At 37.6% G+C, this 19,190-nt stretch overlaps 1 protein-coding gene across 1 annotated transcript in view; it reads left to right on the plus strand.

Moving 5' to 3' along the window:
* Positions 1 to 710: 710 nt before the first annotated feature.
* LOC111862309 (regulator of nonsense transcripts 2) overlaps positions 711 to 19,190 on the plus strand; it is a gene marked incomplete in the record, with an annotated part of 50,796 nt that continues 32,316 nt past the window's right edge. Inside the window, 9 exon segments of the mRNA XM_033750620.1 lie at positions 711 to 769; positions 3,174 to 3,336; positions 3,920 to 5,811; positions 7,441 to 7,602; positions 7,732 to 7,962; positions 11,773 to 11,968; positions 14,305 to 14,450; positions 14,945 to 15,128; positions 17,407 to 17,579. Of these exon segments, the coding sequence (XP_033606511.1) occupies positions 3,255 to 3,336; positions 3,920 to 5,811; positions 7,441 to 7,602; positions 7,732 to 7,962; positions 11,773 to 11,968; positions 14,305 to 14,450; positions 14,945 to 15,128; positions 17,407 to 17,579 (3,066 nt within the window).

The raw sequence follows: 19,190 nt of genomic DNA on the forward strand, positions 1-19,190 counted from the left end.
AAATTGGCGGGCAAACACACTTACGTGAGAAATTAATTGAATGTAGGTTTCCTCGGTGTGCGCCTGCTAGTCAGGAAACCAGTTGCCTGCTTGAAATCGGAAAATTTTCTCAGAAATCGCGGTTGTGTTGCGGTTGCCAGTTTCATTGTGCGCCCTGCCTAGGCATAGATATATGCAATAATCTTTAGTGATCCTTGGTTTGTTGGTCTGTCACGGTCGTCACGGTTAACACACCTTTGGTTGTAGCAGGATTGTTATTGCGAGTGTAAGTTAGAGATAGTAATGTGTTATGAATGCTATTAATAAGGCAGAAAATGAGAAGTAGGATTTTCATCGTCAGGGGTTTTATTTCCCCCTAGTGACAGTATAAACGTTATTCAAGTAAAATTTGGTCATAGGTGTGACAGAAACAAGGTTCTACTTTGTATTGCTTCCGTAAGTTAACAGATGATGTAAACTTTTACATTGTGTGCAGTGAACACATGTTATACGAAAATTAGTTGCTGCATTTACTATTTACAGTAACAGAAATGTCAAATGACAATAAAATACAGTATTGTAGGAATGTCAGCAATGAATGGAGTGTATGGATTTAACCTTTCTGGAATTGTACCAACTTCAGCATGATTGAGAGAAATTTTGTATGAGGAGACGTGTAGTAGATCTAACATAAACCGAAATATCCTACGAGATTTCTTCTCTTGTGACGGTAAAATTTTACTGAATTGTGGACCCAAAAACTGGAAGTGTTACACTTTATGCAGAGCAAGTATGGACTGCTTTTAAACACAGATGTTTAAGCATATTTGATAAATTGAGCATAGAGTATACTGAACAGACTAATGACAACTAATACACAGTACCAAAAATAATTGCAGTAAGCGGTGTTGCTTCATTCAAGATTTGTTAATTACATGTAAATTATGGTATAGAGTTTTGATCATTGGAACTTCAGAATTGTTTAGATCTGTGACAAACGGTTGATTGAAGATTTTGTGGAAGTCAGTTATAAAAGTAAGGTTAAGGGGTGCCTTTGTTTGGCTTGGAACTCTAATGTATATTTGAAACCAGTGCTTGTATGACAAAGGAAAAATATTTACTAGCTTTCATAGTTTCCCAGTTGAATACTATGTAATTGGCCTTGAAATTTAATGAAAAGTATTATTAAATAATAATGATAAATAGTATTAATAATAATGTGGTATAGAACAAATATTATGTTTTTGGGCACTATCCAGCATCCTGGATGATGGATACTGTCAAAAAACAATATTTGTACTAATGTACCATTGTTACAGACTTTAGATCTTAAATGTGGTATAGAGTTTTGAGCAGTGGAACTTCAGAATTGTTTAGATCTGTTTAAATCTGAAGATTTTAAATACAAACCACTCCGTCCAATGTGACATATAAGTTTTACTACATTAAAACTTATCTCCCTTACATGTTTCGGCCCTTGCGGGCCATCTTCAGAGGGAACATCATTACAAACTGGAAACTACCATCACAATAGGTGTTTTGATTTAAAATACATACACTTATATCCTATAATGCACAGTACGCATAAAGTCGAACGTTTCACAATCACAGCAGCTTTCTGGCGTTGTAAAGTTTTTAAAAGTTTCTAGATGTTATTTAAAAAACCTATATTGTCAGTAGTTCAAATTTTTTAAACCACTTAGGTTCGTGTCCGTACTCCTATCGTCCTTCTTGTATGGGGCAGATTTTGTGGCCACGAACAAACCCTGGACGACATCAAGAACCTCCTCATCAAGATAGACAGGCGGCACAAAATCTGCCCCATACAAGAAGGACGATAGGAGTACGGACACGAACCTACGTGGTTTAAAAAATGTTAACTATTTACAATAAAGGTTTTTTAAATAACATCTAGAAACTTTTAAAAACTTTGCAATGCCAGGAAGCTGCTGTGATTGTGAAATGTTCGACTTTATGCGTACTGTGCATTATAGGATATAAGTGTATGTATTTTAAATCAAAACACCTTTGTGATGGTAGTTTCCAGTTTGTAATGATGTTCCCTCTGAAGATGGCCTGCAAGAACCGAAACATGTAAGGGAGATAAGTTTTAACATAGTAAAAACTTATATGTCACATTGGACGGAGTGGTTTGTATTTATAATTGTTAGTGTGACAGACCAGAAGGAAACAAATAAAAAAAAATTGTTGAAGATTTTGTGGAAAATATAAACATTTCTCTCTGAAGTCATATAAAAGTAAGGTTAAGTTCTGCCCCTGTTTGGCTTGGAACACTAATATGAGGTGATGTCAGATAGTTACAAGACTATTATTGTAACTGCCTCAGTAAAAGAAGATGAGAGGGGAGGCCAAGGTCACACACAAGCCTATTGCATCGGTCTGCCACATGACACCACACTGTGAACATGCATTGTTTTTACATGAGTGCTTTTTTGACTTAGTGTTTCATTTTGTTTGAGATGGATGGCAAAATCAAGCAATGTGTCTGCATCAAGTTTTGCTTGCAGCTCAGTAATTCTGCTACCAAAACCCTTGAAATGCTTTGTGAGGCTTTTGTAGAACACTCTTTAAGCCAGACAGTGGTTATTTAGTGGAATTCACATTTCAAGGCCAGTAGAATGTTGAAGATGAAGATGACTAATGTTCAGTGTGACCAACCACCAACAAAAGGACAGAAAATGTTGAAAAAGTTCAAGAATTCATTAACGAAGCCTGTTACTGAACAATCCATGAGCTCACAGACACTGTTGGGGTCATCAGTTATGGGTACCGGAGCCTCTTTCCCTGGGGGTAAAGCATCAGGAGCATGAAGCTGACCACTCACCTTCAGCTAGTATCGAGGTCAAGAAAATGTGGATCTAAACATCCACTCTCCCATATGCCTTCATGACGTAGTGTTTAATTAGTCAAGCACAAGGACAACTTTACCTTTCCCTTTACACCTTTCAAGAACTTATCAAAACATTTGTTATGTTTTGGAACAGTTGATGTTTCATAATCAGTAGGTTAGCCTTTAGCATGTGTTTGTCCATTACTATTACATTGTATGCCACTCAACTGTTCTCTTCTTGTGACTTGTTGCTGCCAGCATTGAACTAATATGTCTCCAGTACACACTTTGTCATGTCTTTCTCTCACATTGGTTGCACATTTCTGCTAAACTCTTCTTCTAGGCTCACAGTGAGACTAAGATTCTGAAACTTCACGACCATGATTTTATGCCAGTGATGACTACAAGAATGTATGAGTCCTAAATGAGTGGACAGTTCTCTGTTTTTCTGGAGAGAAGAACAAGAAAGGGGGGGGCACTAATTGTAGAAGTTTTAAGAGAAGTAGGTAGGTGTGCGCTGCCTCTTACCAGCGTATTGTTCAGGCTGATGATATGTTTCAAGTGTATGAACTGTAGCAGAATAAGTTACGAATACATATCAAAATTGAGTAGATTCATTCAGAAATGGGTTTGAGTGTAAATAAAGTCTAGTACTGTTTCTTCCCATTATTCAGTATTGATGTGTGTGCATGTCTAGTTGCATGTATTTTACCTTAATACTTCATTGATTTTCATCATCCAATAAATTCATAATGCCACTATCTTCTGTTAAAAAGAGTAATTTTAATATAGACATATATTGTTTTTGTTTCAAAATAAGTAAATTTTACAAATTTGTGTTTAATGAGATAGCATATCTCAGTAATTGGTTCAGTAGTTCTATAGTTCTGATAATTTCTTTATAAATTTGTCTTGAATTTAGGAAAAGCATATCAGTTTTAGTTCTATTTATCTTTACCACTGTTATGCAGATGTTAGATTCAATTGGAATTATACACTTTGGTCTAGGAACTCAGAGTTTTGGTAGATTGTTACACAAGGAGGCTTACTGCAATTATTATAGTATAATTTGTGTGATTGCTTTTACAGTGCATAATATGGATCCCACAGATCTTATACCAGAGCGAAGAGCAAAGAGTTGGAAACGTGAGCACGAAGAGCGGTGTCGTAGGCATCAAAATAATAATGATCTAAAGAAATGTCGTGATCCTGGATATGGACCAGATCAGTCTGTACTTTTAGAAATGAAGGACAATTCAACAGAACTTTTGAAAGATGCAGTTAGAGTGGAGGAGATGGAAATGTCTGCAAGTGACAAACTTTTGAATGGCAGTGGTGGTGTTGATGTTGAAAATGAAGGTACTTCTGCCTTGAGGATGACCATTGAGAACTCTGCCATTGAATGTGAAAGCACTAACAAAGAATCTGCAGAAAGTAATGTAATTAATAATTTGGGAGCTGTTGAGGGAATGTTGTGCGATGGCAGGAGTAGTGAAATAGTCTCTTCCTTATTACACACTGCAGAAGGTTCAGATGTTGAAACTGAAAATAATTTGTGTAAGCAGAATCTTGAAAAGGAGGGAAGAGATGATTTTCCTGCCACAGATGGTTTTTGTGTGAATTTAATGGGGGATTCCAAGAAACCTGGACATATTTATGAGGGTTTGTCCTCATGTGAAAATATGGAAGAAAATGACAGATCATACGTGATAATGCAGCAGTTTGACATTGAAATGCCAGAAATCACATCTGAAGGGTACTCTAGAATTTCAGGAGGAACTGAATCGGGATCTTCAAAATTACATAAAGTTAAGTCAGGTCCTCTGGAAGTTTCAGCAGAGTCATCAGAGCTCACAATGATGAAAGGAACTGAACTGGTGCACTTGGAGGAGGCATTGGCAAAGAGGGGAGATATCATGGATATATCACTTGAAATTCCAGAATGGGTTCCAGCAAGAGAAGCAAATGTTAAACCAGAAACATTAGAAGATGCCACACCAAGATACCCAGATATTATGAAAGATGCTGCAGTAGAAAGAGCAACACAAGGTCAGTCAGGATTTAAAGATGTAATGCATGAACTTTTGGGAAACATCAGTACTGCCCAAGAAGAGTGTGTGGACACTGAGGAGTCTAACCAGAAAGCTGATGTTTTGCTTGACACAGGAGAAGAGTTGGGGAAGTATGGAGAGAGAGGTGAATTAGCGGGTTTGGATACGTTGGAACAAGCAGCAATGTCAGGTAATAGAAATTTTGAAATTGTAGATTCTTTGGTTACTTCCCAAGATGCAGAGCATAGTAATAATTCTAGTTGTGACTTGGAGAACAGAAGTGGGGCACCAAATGATCACTCGAAAGACAGCTTAAAAACTGATGACCATATATGTAGTGTTCATGCCGAAGAGTCCACCCTCAGCAGTTTTGAGACTCCAGGAAATGTTGCAGAAAAATTAAAGGAAGAAGAAACTTCTGGTGTCAAGCAAGGAAAGAATTTGTTTGTAGAATTATGCCATGAAGAAAATTTTGCAAGACCTGTAGAAATTGTTGACAAGACCGAACATTCTGTGTGTGTGCTCGCTAGTGCCAAATCAGTGTCACCTTTTCGAGATGGACAACAAAATGATTCTGAATTCTTGGAAGACTCTGGTACATCTGGTGAGAATAACAAATTTGTAACTGACAGTTCCTTTGGAAATGTGGCTGTGGAGTATAAAGCCAGTGATACGGACAATGGAACAATGAGAGACACAAGTGTAAGTAATTTAGAAAATTCAACAGCAGAATTGAATGAAGGAAACCCTGAGCATTTAATGGATAAGCCAGCTTTAGAAATTGTAGGTGACATGTTTCATGAATACGTGCAGTTGGAAGGATCATCTGTAAACAGCAAATATTGTCTTGGAATTGACGTTGTTCCAGATCAAACTTTGCCATCAGAAACTGCATTTCTTCAGCCATCTGCAATGGCAAGTGAAGATAAGGTAAATATTCTTGGGTTAATGTCATGCTATCATGATAGCCACTTTTAATGCATAATATAAATGTATGATATAGGGATTATGTATGCATATGTCATTGTTTCTCATCTGTAAAAGCTCTATGAATCCTAATGAAATTTGATACTGGGGCTTCTTACCAAAATTGCCAGACAATTTAAATTATGTATTGGTCAATTAGAACCCATCTTTTATTTGAAACTTGTATTGACCTTTATTGTAGTTAACAAAATTAGCTCATTACACAAAGTTAATACTTGACATAGAATATACAGCTCATTAAGAACTGTAACTTTTATATGAAACATTTTTTGATATGGTGGGTATTTATGAAGTCCAAGGAACAGATTTCAGTGTGCCATGTGATATTTATAGTTTTTCAACAATATGTTAATATTTAGAATAAATTAAATTACAGCAAGGCACACATCTGGAAAGTGTGTTTGCTCCAGTGGTAATGCATTTGACTTGCATTTTGAAAGTTATCCAGTCTAAATCCTGCCCAAGGTCTCTTTATTCCAAGTGGGTTTTGTCATTATTTACTCAATTCTGCCAAGTGATTGCTGGGACAGTGCCTGAAAATAGCCTACTGTTACCTTTTATGTTGAAATGCTTATGAAAACTATTCTGTTGAAATGAGTTTTCACGTTTTGCCATAGCTTAGGTGGTCAGTTGTCAGCATTCCACTGCAGCAGCCATGGTTTTGTCCAAGGTCAGGTAATGTAGGATTTCTGGGGCACAGAGGGCCACTGCAGCAGGTCTTCGCCAAGTACTTCAGTTTCCCCTGTCAATTCTTATTCACCAACTGTTCCACATTCATTTGTCATCCTGCCATTGTCTTTATAGAGGCTCAATACTGATATTACTGTTAAATAACAAATTTAGAAAAATGAATCTCAAAACAGTATTATGCTAGGTTTCAATGTTCTGACAGCAGTGTTTCTCAACTGCTGGGCCACGGCCCAGTACCAGGCCATGGCATCAATTAAATAGGGACCTCACCTTACTAGGCCACGGTCTCACAAAGGTTGAGAATGACTGGTGTAGGGTACTGTCTTCTGAGTTGTAATGATGTGTAGTCTGGTAGGGGTTCTCTGAAATTATGGTGGGCATACAGTGGAATGCATGGCATTGTATCGCAGAAGAAGGTACTGTTGATTGTTACACTATCTTCTGTTTTGCAGTTCATGGTATTCTCTGAAATGCAGATCAAATTGAATGATAATTTTGGATGTACCAGTTCTCAGACTTGATTATAAGAATGAAATTCTAAGTCCTTTATATACAAATTTCACTCGTTTTTCAGTGTATGACACTTGTTAAAATAATATGATATATGTATAAGTATTGGAACCAGTTCATACATTTTGAGCCTTAAACCATGGAAGTATTGAATGAAAGCAAGTCAGAGTAAACATAATGTCTTAGAGGTGTGAAGCTGTAATGTGTATGTTATATAATGTCAGTATACTCTGTACTGCTTCCACCATAACACATACACAGACACAAGTGCACATTCAGACGCACTCTCTTACACTGTCTGAAGTATACAGAAAATTTGTTCCCTGCATGCATATAATTTATGACACGTTCAGATAAATTGTATTATTTCAGAAAATTCTAGACTTGTATGTATCTGAAGTAGAACAGAGACTTAATCAGAAGCAAATTCTTCGTCAGGAGAATCAGGATGTAGTCAATCTACGCCCAGATGACTCTCACTTCTCCAAATTGGATTCAAGCCTTAAGAAGAATACAGCATTTGTGAGGAAACTTGTAAGTACCACTCTTAGCTGTACACTGTTTTTAGATAATAATTGGTGTATCATCTATTTAGTGCATTATGCATTCTTTGTGCTTAAGTCTGCACTGGAATTTCACATTAATTACTGTTTTGTTTGATAGAAAACATTTACATGCAATCAACTTGACTCCTTGCTGAAGGATATGTCAACACTCAACTTAACAAAGTATGTAAGTGAAGCTGCAGCAGCCATAGTGGAGGCCAAACTGAAGATGACAGATGTTATTGCTGCTGTGGAGCTGTGTAATTCCCTGCATCATATGTATGCAGAATTCTCTTCACATCTTTTGGAGAACTGGCATAGGTTCTTAACAGTTAAGAAAGATGACCGTGTAAGTACATTACTAATGTTTTTGTAAAGTAATCATTTTATATTTTGGTAACATTTTAAATGAAGAGTGCACCATTCTTTTGAAAAAGAAAATCTCTAAACATCCACAGCATTGCCATTTGTAATTCTGAATGCACAAGTGCTTTGTACAAAACAATTTTAGTTATCTTCTGGCACTCCATAATTCATGTTGCAGTAGAATTTTAATTAGTATTGAATCACAGAGAAAATCCGTAATTTGTGCAGGAGTCATGTTCATGTCAGTTTCAGGCACAAATGATTTAACAGATACACAAATTTTTCAAAGTCTTGTCATCATACATATACAACTCTTTAATGAACTGTCACAACACACCAAATAGTAAAACATCAAAGTCAGCGTTCAGCTGTGGCTTTACTACATGTTTCGGCCACTATCGGCCATCATCAGGCAAATACATATCAACAAAAATCTACCATTTAACTGCAATCATAGAATGGATATAACACTATTGATTGTACAAATTTAAAAATGCTTATGTAAAAAATACAAAAGTTCAGATTATATAAAAATTAAAAATTGGAAGTATTATAACAAGATAAAATATTAATGATGTTTTCAAAAACATTGACTCAGTCTTTGGATATACTTTGTGTGCGTTTCCGTAGACAATAGGGAAATTCGATATTACTTTATATAGAAGATTTTAAGAGAGGCCCATGGTGTAGCAATTAATGAATTGTGTAATGCTGCCTCGTCATTAAGAAGAATTGTCCGTATTGCATGGAAAGCAAACTACGACTGATTTGGTGATGTAGGATTAAGGTCAGTGTAAGGGAGGGAGGGGGGGATAGAAATAAGATGTATGCGGAAGTGATGGTAAGGGGGAGGGGAGGGGTATAACTGTATATTACGTTTTGTATGTATCAATTATAACGTCATATTAGACTGAACATTTCAGTAAAGTTATCATTCAGTTGTAGTTTACTGATTTCGTATATATGAAACTTTTCGTAAGTATCTAAGGTTCGGCCTTTGTTGCTGATATATAAAACCTCCAATGTTTTGTATGTCGTACCATATTCATGTGTGGTGTCCAACACATGTTGAGCAAATTTGGAACTTTGTCCGTTATTTTTTATGTCACGTATGTGTTCTTTGATTGCAGTTAAATGGTAGATTTTTGTTGATATATATTTGCCTGATGATGGCTGATAGTGGCCGAAACATGTAGCAAAGCCACAGCTGAACGCTGACATTGATGTTTTACTATTTGCTGTGTTGTGACGGTTCATTAAAGAGTTGTATATTGTAGCACAGCAGGATGCATGAAATTAAGATCATCATACATATTTTGGAATTATATAGTAGTATGTAAGATTTGAGGTTTTCAAGGCAGTGACTGTGAAGAATGCCATCTTCTGGGATGTGGCGCCGAGTAGATCCTCACTCGCAGATTTTTCTTCCCTTTGTTGTAGTCGTTACCAGGGAATCGCTGGTGAAGACAGCAGGATGGAAAAGTCTTAGCGGGTGCTTTGGTGATTTGTGAATTGTGGAGATCTATATTGGCGCAGCAGTTGATTTTAGTTTCCAGTTGTGTGTTTAAGTGGTCAATAAATCCAATGTCCAATCCAAAACCCTGTCAATATCTATTCTGACACCTGACAGTTAGTTTAAGAACTCATCAGATTGGAGACTGCATTGAATCTTGATCATTATACTGCCATACTATGAGAACAGCAAAAGTGACAGAACTCCAGAACGCCATGCAAGAAATGCGACAAGAAATGAAAGATGACATAAGAACCAACCGGGGAAAAATGGACACCAACCAAGTAAAGGTGGATGTCAACCAAGTGGAATCGACGGCAAGGCTGGAAGTCAGGATAGATGCCGATAACAAGAATACTGAGGTCCTTCTAAGTACTCTGGTCTCCTGAATGGATATCCACCAAGCCAGGACAGAGACAGTTCAAGAAGAAATAGTGGCCCAGATGGACGCCCATCAGGAAAGGATGGAAGCTAATATGAATGCCTGGCGAGATAAGATAAAGGCTTGCTGAGAAGTGACCTAGGCCTATCTGGGAAGGATGGCATCCAGGATAGAGACCACCCAGTAACCAATGGAAGCAGAAATTTAGACTTCCTGGTAGAAGTGGAATGCCATGCATTTGGAGGCAAATCCTGAATATAGAGACCATAGCAGAGCAGCAGGAAGTCCCTAAAGAAGAGGCTGAAGTGAAAACCGTTAGAGCACTGAAGAAGCGGTATGGGGACCAGCATCTAACCGTAAGATGCCGCCGGCAGGTGTAAAATTGAACCAGGGTGGTGGTGGTTCCAGAGAAGTTGGCTGCTGTCTACAGAGGGGTGATCCGCCATGCCATTCCTGAGTGGCATAAGGGACACTGTTGTCATGGTCAAGACAAGGACATGGCTGTACAAAGACCTCAGAAAGATTGGACAAACAACATGAGACGACAGAAAGGTCTGGAATGCAATGATGGTATAAGGGACCAAGGCTCAATCTGGCAGCTATGTCTGAGGAAGGAGAGGACAACTGGCAGTGATATCAGAGGAAGAAGCAGAAGACAGCACCTACCACTGGAAGCACAGGAAAATGTTAATGAGTCCTTCAGGGAGACCCTAGGGCAGGAGATCACAAAGAGAATAGCTGGATCATCTGTCAGGATTCAAAAAATGAGCATCAGAACATTGTGGAGGGGTCGGCCCCCTCCAAAACAAAAAAAAGATAAAAGAAACTACACCTGGAGTAAGAGCTGTGGATGTAGGAACATTGACCATTCTTGGAACTTGTGACTGCACTGAATGGAGGAAGATGATGGTGATAAACTTTGACCGACTGGTACCCTATAAGGGAACCACTTGGGATGAGCGGCCTTAAGGAGGGAGCAGCAGGAGTGGTTAGAGAGTAATCTTCATGAAAACCAAACCATGGGAATTAAGGTGAGATCAATGACAGATGTCACCAACACAGCCATTAAAAAGGAAGGAACAGTGACACACCAATGGGCTACTCAGAACGAGTAGATTTAAGGCGGGAGAAATGTGGCATATTTGCTCTAAACAAGAACTGTGAAGCCAGAGAAATAACCATTGCTAGCGAATGGCTCTGGAACAACTTTCGTGTCTAGGCAAAAGCCATGAAACACAATGGAACGATGTCTGTTGGTAGGCAGCAAATTCTTAATAAGCAAGGATAGACGGCCGCTGCTAAGAAACGCCTCGGTAAACTGTCCTGCGGCAATGGATATGCATATGAGAATGAACAGTGTTCTCTGCGTATGCTGTGCTGAGAAGTTATAAGGAAGAGAGTTGGGGCAACCAAGTCAGTTCTGTATGGGAGGCTGTGAAGAAAATGGACAGTTGGAAGAGTTGGGAGGAAGCAGCCATTCAGAGAAGACTTAGCATGGAAGCAGAGGAATAGCCATTGCTGGGATCGTTACCAGCCAGCTATTAGTGAAGACACTGTGGGCTGGAAGAGACTTAGCTTGTGTTCTAGTGAATTGTAAATAGTGCAGATCAGGGATGGCACTATAATTAAGTGTAATTACAAGTTTTATGTTAAAGTTGTCAGTAAATCCAATATCGAATCCAAAACCCTGCCTGTAGTCACTCATACACATGACAGTATCTATAGAGAGATATAGTGTTAATTTTAGTTATTGCGATTTATTTGAATTTTACATCATATTTGAACTAAACAAAATCATTGAGTATGTAGTAGATTAATTCCATTTCTGAAATTTGGCGTGTTATTGCCCATTATCACTTATAGGTGTACTGGTTTTAACACAATTGATTGTGTTTCAGATGATAAATCAGAGTAAACTGAGAGTCGATTTACGATTTTATGCTGAATTGATAAATGTAGGGATATTCACACACAAGGAGGGATTGCCTCTCCTAGGAAATGTACTCACAGTGCTGGTGAACATGGACAGGGAAGAGCACAACAATGTCAATATCATTCTGAGTTTCTGTAGACACTGTGGTGAAGATTATGCAGGTATTTTCTGTATTGCATCAGCTTGTATTCACATTAATTTTTTTTTTTTTTAAATTCGCTTAGTGGCGAGTGGAGTCCAGCTGGTTCCACTTGGCATGGTGGCCACTGATTGGCCTATAATACCTGCCCTGGGTGATTATGATGATGGAGAATTTGGTGGAATGAAGATTGGCAGGGGAAACCGAAGTACTCAGAGAAAACCCGCCCCAGTGCCACTTTGTCCACCACAATCCCACTTGACCAGACCCGGGATCGAACCTGGGCCGCCGCGGTGGGAAGCCAGCGACTAACCGCTTGAGCTATGGTGCGGCCACGTATTCACATTAACATTTTCACACATGAGTAATGTGGTTTCTGCTCACTCTTCAGACTAACATAACATATGAGGGGCGGTCAGAAAGTTCCCAGAATAGTGGTATGGCACTGTAATGGTAGGATGTACGGCAACATCTACCATCAAAGTAGGACCCTTGTATGTGCCAGAAAATATCCACAATTAATTTTTTGTATAATAATACAATTACAATGAATATGTACAAGGGCATCGTTTTTGTGTATAGTTTGTGGCCTTTTCACCACACTTATTCCAGCAGTCTACGAGTTTTTGTATGGCCTCGGGAAGAAATATTCATGGTTGAGTGATAGGCCATGCATGCACCACTTCTTTCACTTCATGGCTACTGGTGAAATGGTGGCCTCTCAGAGTATATTTGAGTGGACCAAACAGAAGATAGACAGTAGCCAGATCAGGAATATGCAGAGGATGCTTCAACTCCTCAGATTTCAGTTGGTGGAGGTTTTCAGTAGTGTGGGCAACAGTGTGTGTTGACGGGCATTATCATGCAACATTGCAACATGTTTCAACTATAGTTCTCAGTAGTTTGGTTTGAATAACCGGTTTCAGCTGGTCTGGGAGCATTTCACTGTAAGAGGCACTGTTTACTCTTTTGGTAGTGTTTCAAGATTGGTTCTTGTGCAACCCAAAGAAATGTCAACATAATTTTTCCTCGCGATTGTTTAATTTTGAACTTATTTTCAACTGATGATATTGGTAATTTCCATTCCATACCATGGTGTTTGCTCTCTAGAGCAAAATGATGGATCCATGTCTCATCCATAGTGTCAGAAAGGAAAAACTATTCCTGTCACAGGCCATGAAGGCCTATAGGGTTGTGAGACATCGAGGCTTCCACATTTTCTCTAGACAGTTGGCTCACAGATGGTGATAAAGTTGCAGCCTTATGTGTTGCCTGCCCTTTACCCACCAGGAAGATTCTTGGTACTCATTAATATTAGAGGCAGAGTTGACCACAGGGCCATAGTGCGGCTGGAAAAATTAGGTAAATTGAAAAACTCCACCTCATCGGAGCTTGATCCTGCAACCTTCTGGCTTGTAGCATAGTGCCTCAACCAACTACTTTTTTTTTTTTTTAAATCACTCTTATCATATTGTGCCTAAAGTTTACAGTGGACTTCTGTCCCTGGTGCACTTTCAGCCTACAAAAATCATTTTGCTCCATATTACTTTTCTTTGGTGCATATGGAAAGCATCTCTGCTGCGACAACATTACAATGGGCTCGTCAAGGTTGAAACTGTTTTACAGTCATATAGGGATTTCATGCTTCTACCTGTATGAAAAGTTAGCAGTACAGCCTATACAACAAGCTTTAACATAAATCACTGTGGAAACTTTCTGCCTTACCTGTATATATGCAAAAGAGAAATGCATTTGTTGACGTAATACAAGAAGGATTTTGTAAGAAAATCATTTTAATCTATTTGAAATCATAAAGGTTTTTGTTGTGTGATGTCTGTCAGTACACATTTAATTTTCGAAATTAGTGAAAAACTTTGAATTGGATTTGGTATTGGGGATCCAAATTAAAAGTTTTCAGCTATGTGTTATGTTGTTTTATGTCATTTCAGTATAATCGCCCCTTTACATAAAGTTCAAATTGAGCTTTTTATCAGTTTTCCCTAGAATGGCATATCATACAAAAAATTGGTGTAGAATATAAGATATAAATCTCAATAATACATGTGTATACATTCCTGGTATGAAACACCTTTTCCAATATACTATATATTTAAGAAACTACAAAAGAATTAGATATGTCTGTGTTCCTAATTAACTTTGTGAACGGTAGAGTTTTGTGTTGTTCTTTCAATGCAAATTGCAATCGCAGCACTTCAGCACTAGAGGTTAAGGGGAAAGAATGAATATGAATGTGGTAAAGGATTGCAAGTTCTTAAAGATCACATTAGAAAAAATGAGCCGTCTATTGAATGCATATACATGCCTGAATAATATGAGTGCCCATATGGAATGTTTCAGGATTGGTTCCAAGAAAAATTAGATTGCTGGCAGAGCAGTATCAGGTATCACTTCCCAGAAGCAAGCTGCTTACAAAGGAAAAGCAGCGCAATGTTAAAGCTTTGCTGAAGGAATATTATGGATCATTAGTAAAACATGTTATGAAGGTAGGATTTAACATTATGATTACAGACCTGACTTGTGCAGTAATAGTACGTTGATTTTATGCAAACAACTACCTCTGTCTCTTATATTCCTTAATGGCATGGTGCATTAACGTGTTAGCATATCTGTATTACATTATGGGAAGCATCGTATTTGCTAGTGGCCAGAACGTATTAGATTTTCCCATGCCCTGCCAAATTGTTTCTTGTACATTTATGATTTGACCACAGGTCTAGGTTATTCCAAACACCATTGAAGTACATTTAGTTTATCAGTAGAAAGCACATATTGAAGAAAATACTGTAAATGTAAAACAACAGAATGCAAAGAACAAAGAATAAATATTCATAGGAGAGGTGTGGGAATTTTGTAACATGGCCAAGAGACACAAGTTTATTTCATGACTCTGAAAGATTACTTTTGAATGTGGTGCGTGAAAACAGTGACTTTTGCCTTCCAGCCATGAAGATAAATATGAGTTTGTCATTTTATTCAGGAACACAGAGATCTTCAGGCATTTGAAAGGCAGAACAAGAAGATATTACAGACAAGAGGAGAACTGAGTGGAGAGAGGAAAGAAAAATGGGAAAACCTGAAGTACTCATATGAGCGACTGCATACTGGAATGATCACATTTGCTGAAATACTAGATGAGGATGTGCCTGAGCTCCCAGAGGATGGTATGCTTCCATGTACATTGCATTTTGGGGTACTATCTGGTGTGGTGCTCTGGTACATTTACTTTTACACACATGCTGTAGCGGTATTGATGTGTAATTCCATTTGGGCATGGATGGTTTCATGTCCTTTGTACTGTATCGTCCTCGAGGAGTGGAACTAGGGTGGAGTAAGCAGAGCAGCGGTCCCATGCGCAAATAATGCAGGGATTGCAGCAACCACACTCAAGAAATGTCTGTAAATTAAAGGAGAATCAGAATGTTGTCAGTGTGAAATATTACAAATTCTCAACAAAGAGAGCAAGGTACATGGAATAAAAGTGCTGTTTCATTTTTGTATTTGGTTTTACAGGNAGACTTGAGAAAGGGGATGGGGTATGTGGAAGGTGTTTGAATTTAAGCCTTGTTCACGCTGTTCAGGTGGCTTGAATTCATTATCGTGGTCATAGGCAGTTGCAGTGAATGCCATTAAAGAAAAAGATGACATTGAGTGCAGGTCCTGTTTTTTTTTTTGTGAAAATGCTCTTTATCTAGGAAGGGGGATGAAGTATTGGTTTGAAAGAGGAAGTGGATTGGGAAAAGAAATTGGCTTGGAACATGTTGTACACTAACAAAGGGTTTGGCCTCAGAAGATAAAAATAGCCTGTAAAAGGACCTGAAATGTCAGGTGGAAATGTTTTGACAAATTGGTTGTGGTGGGACCAGAAATCCAAAAAGAATGGATTTAGCTTAGGATGCAACATCAGCCATATTAAAACTCAAAATCACATTGTGCTACCTTGCCATTGATGACAGGCAGTATTTATACTATATCTGAGAAACACAATACTGTACCTTGTTTCCAGGCATATGTGTTTTTGATCATCTGTTATGTTGCTAGTCTGTTGTACCCACAGTAAGGACATCTACTTTAGTGCATTCAAATTCACTGAAGAGCAAAGTAGTGGTTCACATTTTTCAAGTTGTTATTAAACTTGGGGAGTGATTTATATACTTCACTTGAAACTTGAAAAATATTTTTTTCAGTACAACCGAAACATATGTAAAATGCAGTTCACACTTTCAGTTACTTTCAATTTTTTGTTTTTAGGCAACTTGAATAGTTTGAATGAGGCTTTACCTTGGGCATAAAAGTGACTTTAACCTCTTGATTCTCATCTGAATTACCCAGAATGAAATTGTATTATAATCTTGTTATAGTGCATTCAGCTGTAAGCATGACTGTCAGTTTTCAAGATATTTCATAAAATTGTACAGCAGTTCCTCTTATTCTATAAAGACAAGGCACCTTCCCTTCCACTGTGCTCAGTCATTGTCTGTTTGAAGGTTCATACATTTGTACAGGTGTTTGAAGCTTTTCCACAGAACTAAATATCACCTAGCACAGAACACATTAGAAAGTTTATGTTGAATTTTTTACCCACAATAATTTCTGGGGGTAATACATTTCACATTCGGGGCGCGTGGCAGCATAGCGGTTAAGGCACTGTGCTACAAGTTGGAAGGTTGCAGGTTCAAGTCCTGATGAGGTCATTGGATTTTTTTGAATTGACCTAATCCTTCCAGCTGCACTGTGGCCCTGGGGTTCACTCAGCCTCTTTAACAGAAATGAGTACCAGGAATTAATTAAATATTAATTAAATACTCCTGGGAGTAAAGCATGGCTGGCACGTAAGCCTGACAACCTTACCGCCATATTTGAGCTGATTGTCTAGATAATATGGGACCCTCAACGTCTCAACCCTATGGGCCTTCATGGCCTGGTACAGGGATAGCTTTACTTTATTTTTTTAATACATTTCACATTAGGTGTCAAACTTCATACACCAGGCTTTATTAAATAAGAGTGTCACAGCATAGTAGTACCCAAGTAAAGTTCCCATTATTATGTTTTGTAAGACTGTTTATAAGTCTGAGGCATTTACTTTCACCAATCCCAGTACTTCCCTCACTTAATGGCCTAGTGGCACTTTTGTGCTCTTGTAATTATTTCTTTGCAAGTGCATCAATAATCTATGTTGAAAATACCAGCCAAGTCGTTGGTTAATAGCTGGTGTCATTTTCTTACATGCAATCATTCTTGGCCATTTTCCTATATAATTTGAACTACATAACCCCCTCAGTTGAAAGAGCCATTAAATAACCTAGGAATTGAACAGTCACTATATTGTGTTGTGGTATGTTAACTGTAACTAACTTGTAACATACCCTTTCTTATGATGCTGATACTTAACCAACTGCATAGACTTGTTTGTCAGCATAGGCCCATTTTTTTGTTTAGATTATTTGAAGGATGAAGATTTAAGACTGATTGGTACCAGTGATGGTGAAGAGACTGCCTTCACATCAACAATCTGGGAGGATGAAGAAGAACAGCGATTCTATGAGTACCTGACAGATATGAAGGAATTCCTACCAAGTATCACTGTGCGACCACCTGAACCAGTTTCAGAGGTGATTGAAAGCATTTAAGTCTCATTTACCTCCATGTGGTCTCTTTGGTTTTTAGTGTGCAAAAATAAATTGTTTTATTTTTTGGTGCCAGCAAGTGTGAAAGAATTAAGTCCTGTAGAGTACATATTTTTCTGAATGTGTTTTTTGATATTTTTGCCTACTTAATGATGTGCCTGTAGTGCAGCTATAAATCTGCTTTTATATTGCTAACAACTACAGACATTACATTAGAGAGATTCACTTAAGTCATTGCAGTGAAAACCCCAGGAAATTATCACTGAGATTATTGATCTGGAGTCACTGAAATTCAGCATTAAATGAGGGGAAATCGTTAAGTTGAGGAACGTTAAATGGGGGTTCTACTGTATTTGTTGTAACAAGTAAACATTATAGAGCTTAATGCAATATATATTTTATGACTTAGCCCACTTAGCTGTTCTTGGGAATTTATTGAAAGCTCTTTATGCTTTGTGTAAATTAAGAGTTTAAATTGAGCAGTGCACACCAGTGTTGCTTACAGATTTTGTCATAGACCTCTCGAGTACTTAATTTTATTAGAATTAGTTTAGTAATTTCTGAGCTAAAAGATATGTTTTATGTACTTTGTAAAAAGTGTGCAGAAAGTGTGCATGAGATGTCATTTCCGTGATGGTGTTTCTCTTTCATAAGCAGTATTATCTGGAAGTGACTTAGAAATAATTAACTTTATTTGTTTCATTAATTGTAATATTTCAGTCTTACTTTTGCATTACATTCACATGTTTATGCTGTTAGTAGAACATGTTTTGGGCACATGACCATCATCTATATGTTATGCACTGTATCATTCTCTTGTTGAGTATAACATTAATTAAAACTAATAATAATAAAATTGAAATTGATACTTAAAATCCAAGTTTCCACCACTTAAGGGATGAAGAAATTGTACCTCCTACCATATGTATGTTTCAAGTGCAACTGTGTTGCATCTTTTGTTTTTCTTTTTTCTTGTAGATGTAGTGTTCATGGGTGCTAGTCTTCATCCGCCATGTAACAGTATGGAAGAAACCACAGAATCATCTGAATGTTAAACAAAAGTTGAAAAAATAAGCCTAAACTATAGTTTTATTTATTTATTTACATTTATACATTCCGTTGATCCTTATGGTACAAGCTGACCAGTGGATATGGAATTTGTCCCAAGCTAATAGATTAAAATACGCAAAATACAAAAACTACNCCACTAGCTTTCAATATTGCGATAGGTATCTCATCATAACCATGGGAGTATTTGGCTTTTAAGGATTTGATGATTCCTTCTATCTCATGGCTAGAGGCATGCTTAGGTCGAATATTTGACGGCGGACTCGTGAACATTGAGGACATATAATTTAAATAGTTATCATGCATAGGCTGTCCAGTTTTACTAATACTTGTATTATCAATAATATCCTCAGCAACTGTTACAAAATAATCATTAAGATTTTTTGCCATGATTTGTTGGTCGGAAGTTATAATACCCTTAATATCAAGGGATTGAATGTCTACTTTATCTTCTTTTTTCCCAGTTTCAGTTTTGATTATGTTCCAAATAGTTTTTGATTTATTTTTAGAGTCTATAATCCTCCTGTC

This window comes from Cryptotermes secundus, unplaced genomic scaffold (genome assembly GCF_002891405.2).
Source record: "Cryptotermes secundus unplaced genomic scaffold, Csec_1.0 scaffold179, whole genome shotgun sequence".
NCBI lineage: Eukaryota > Metazoa > Arthropoda > Insecta > Blattodea > Kalotermitidae > Cryptotermes > Cryptotermes secundus.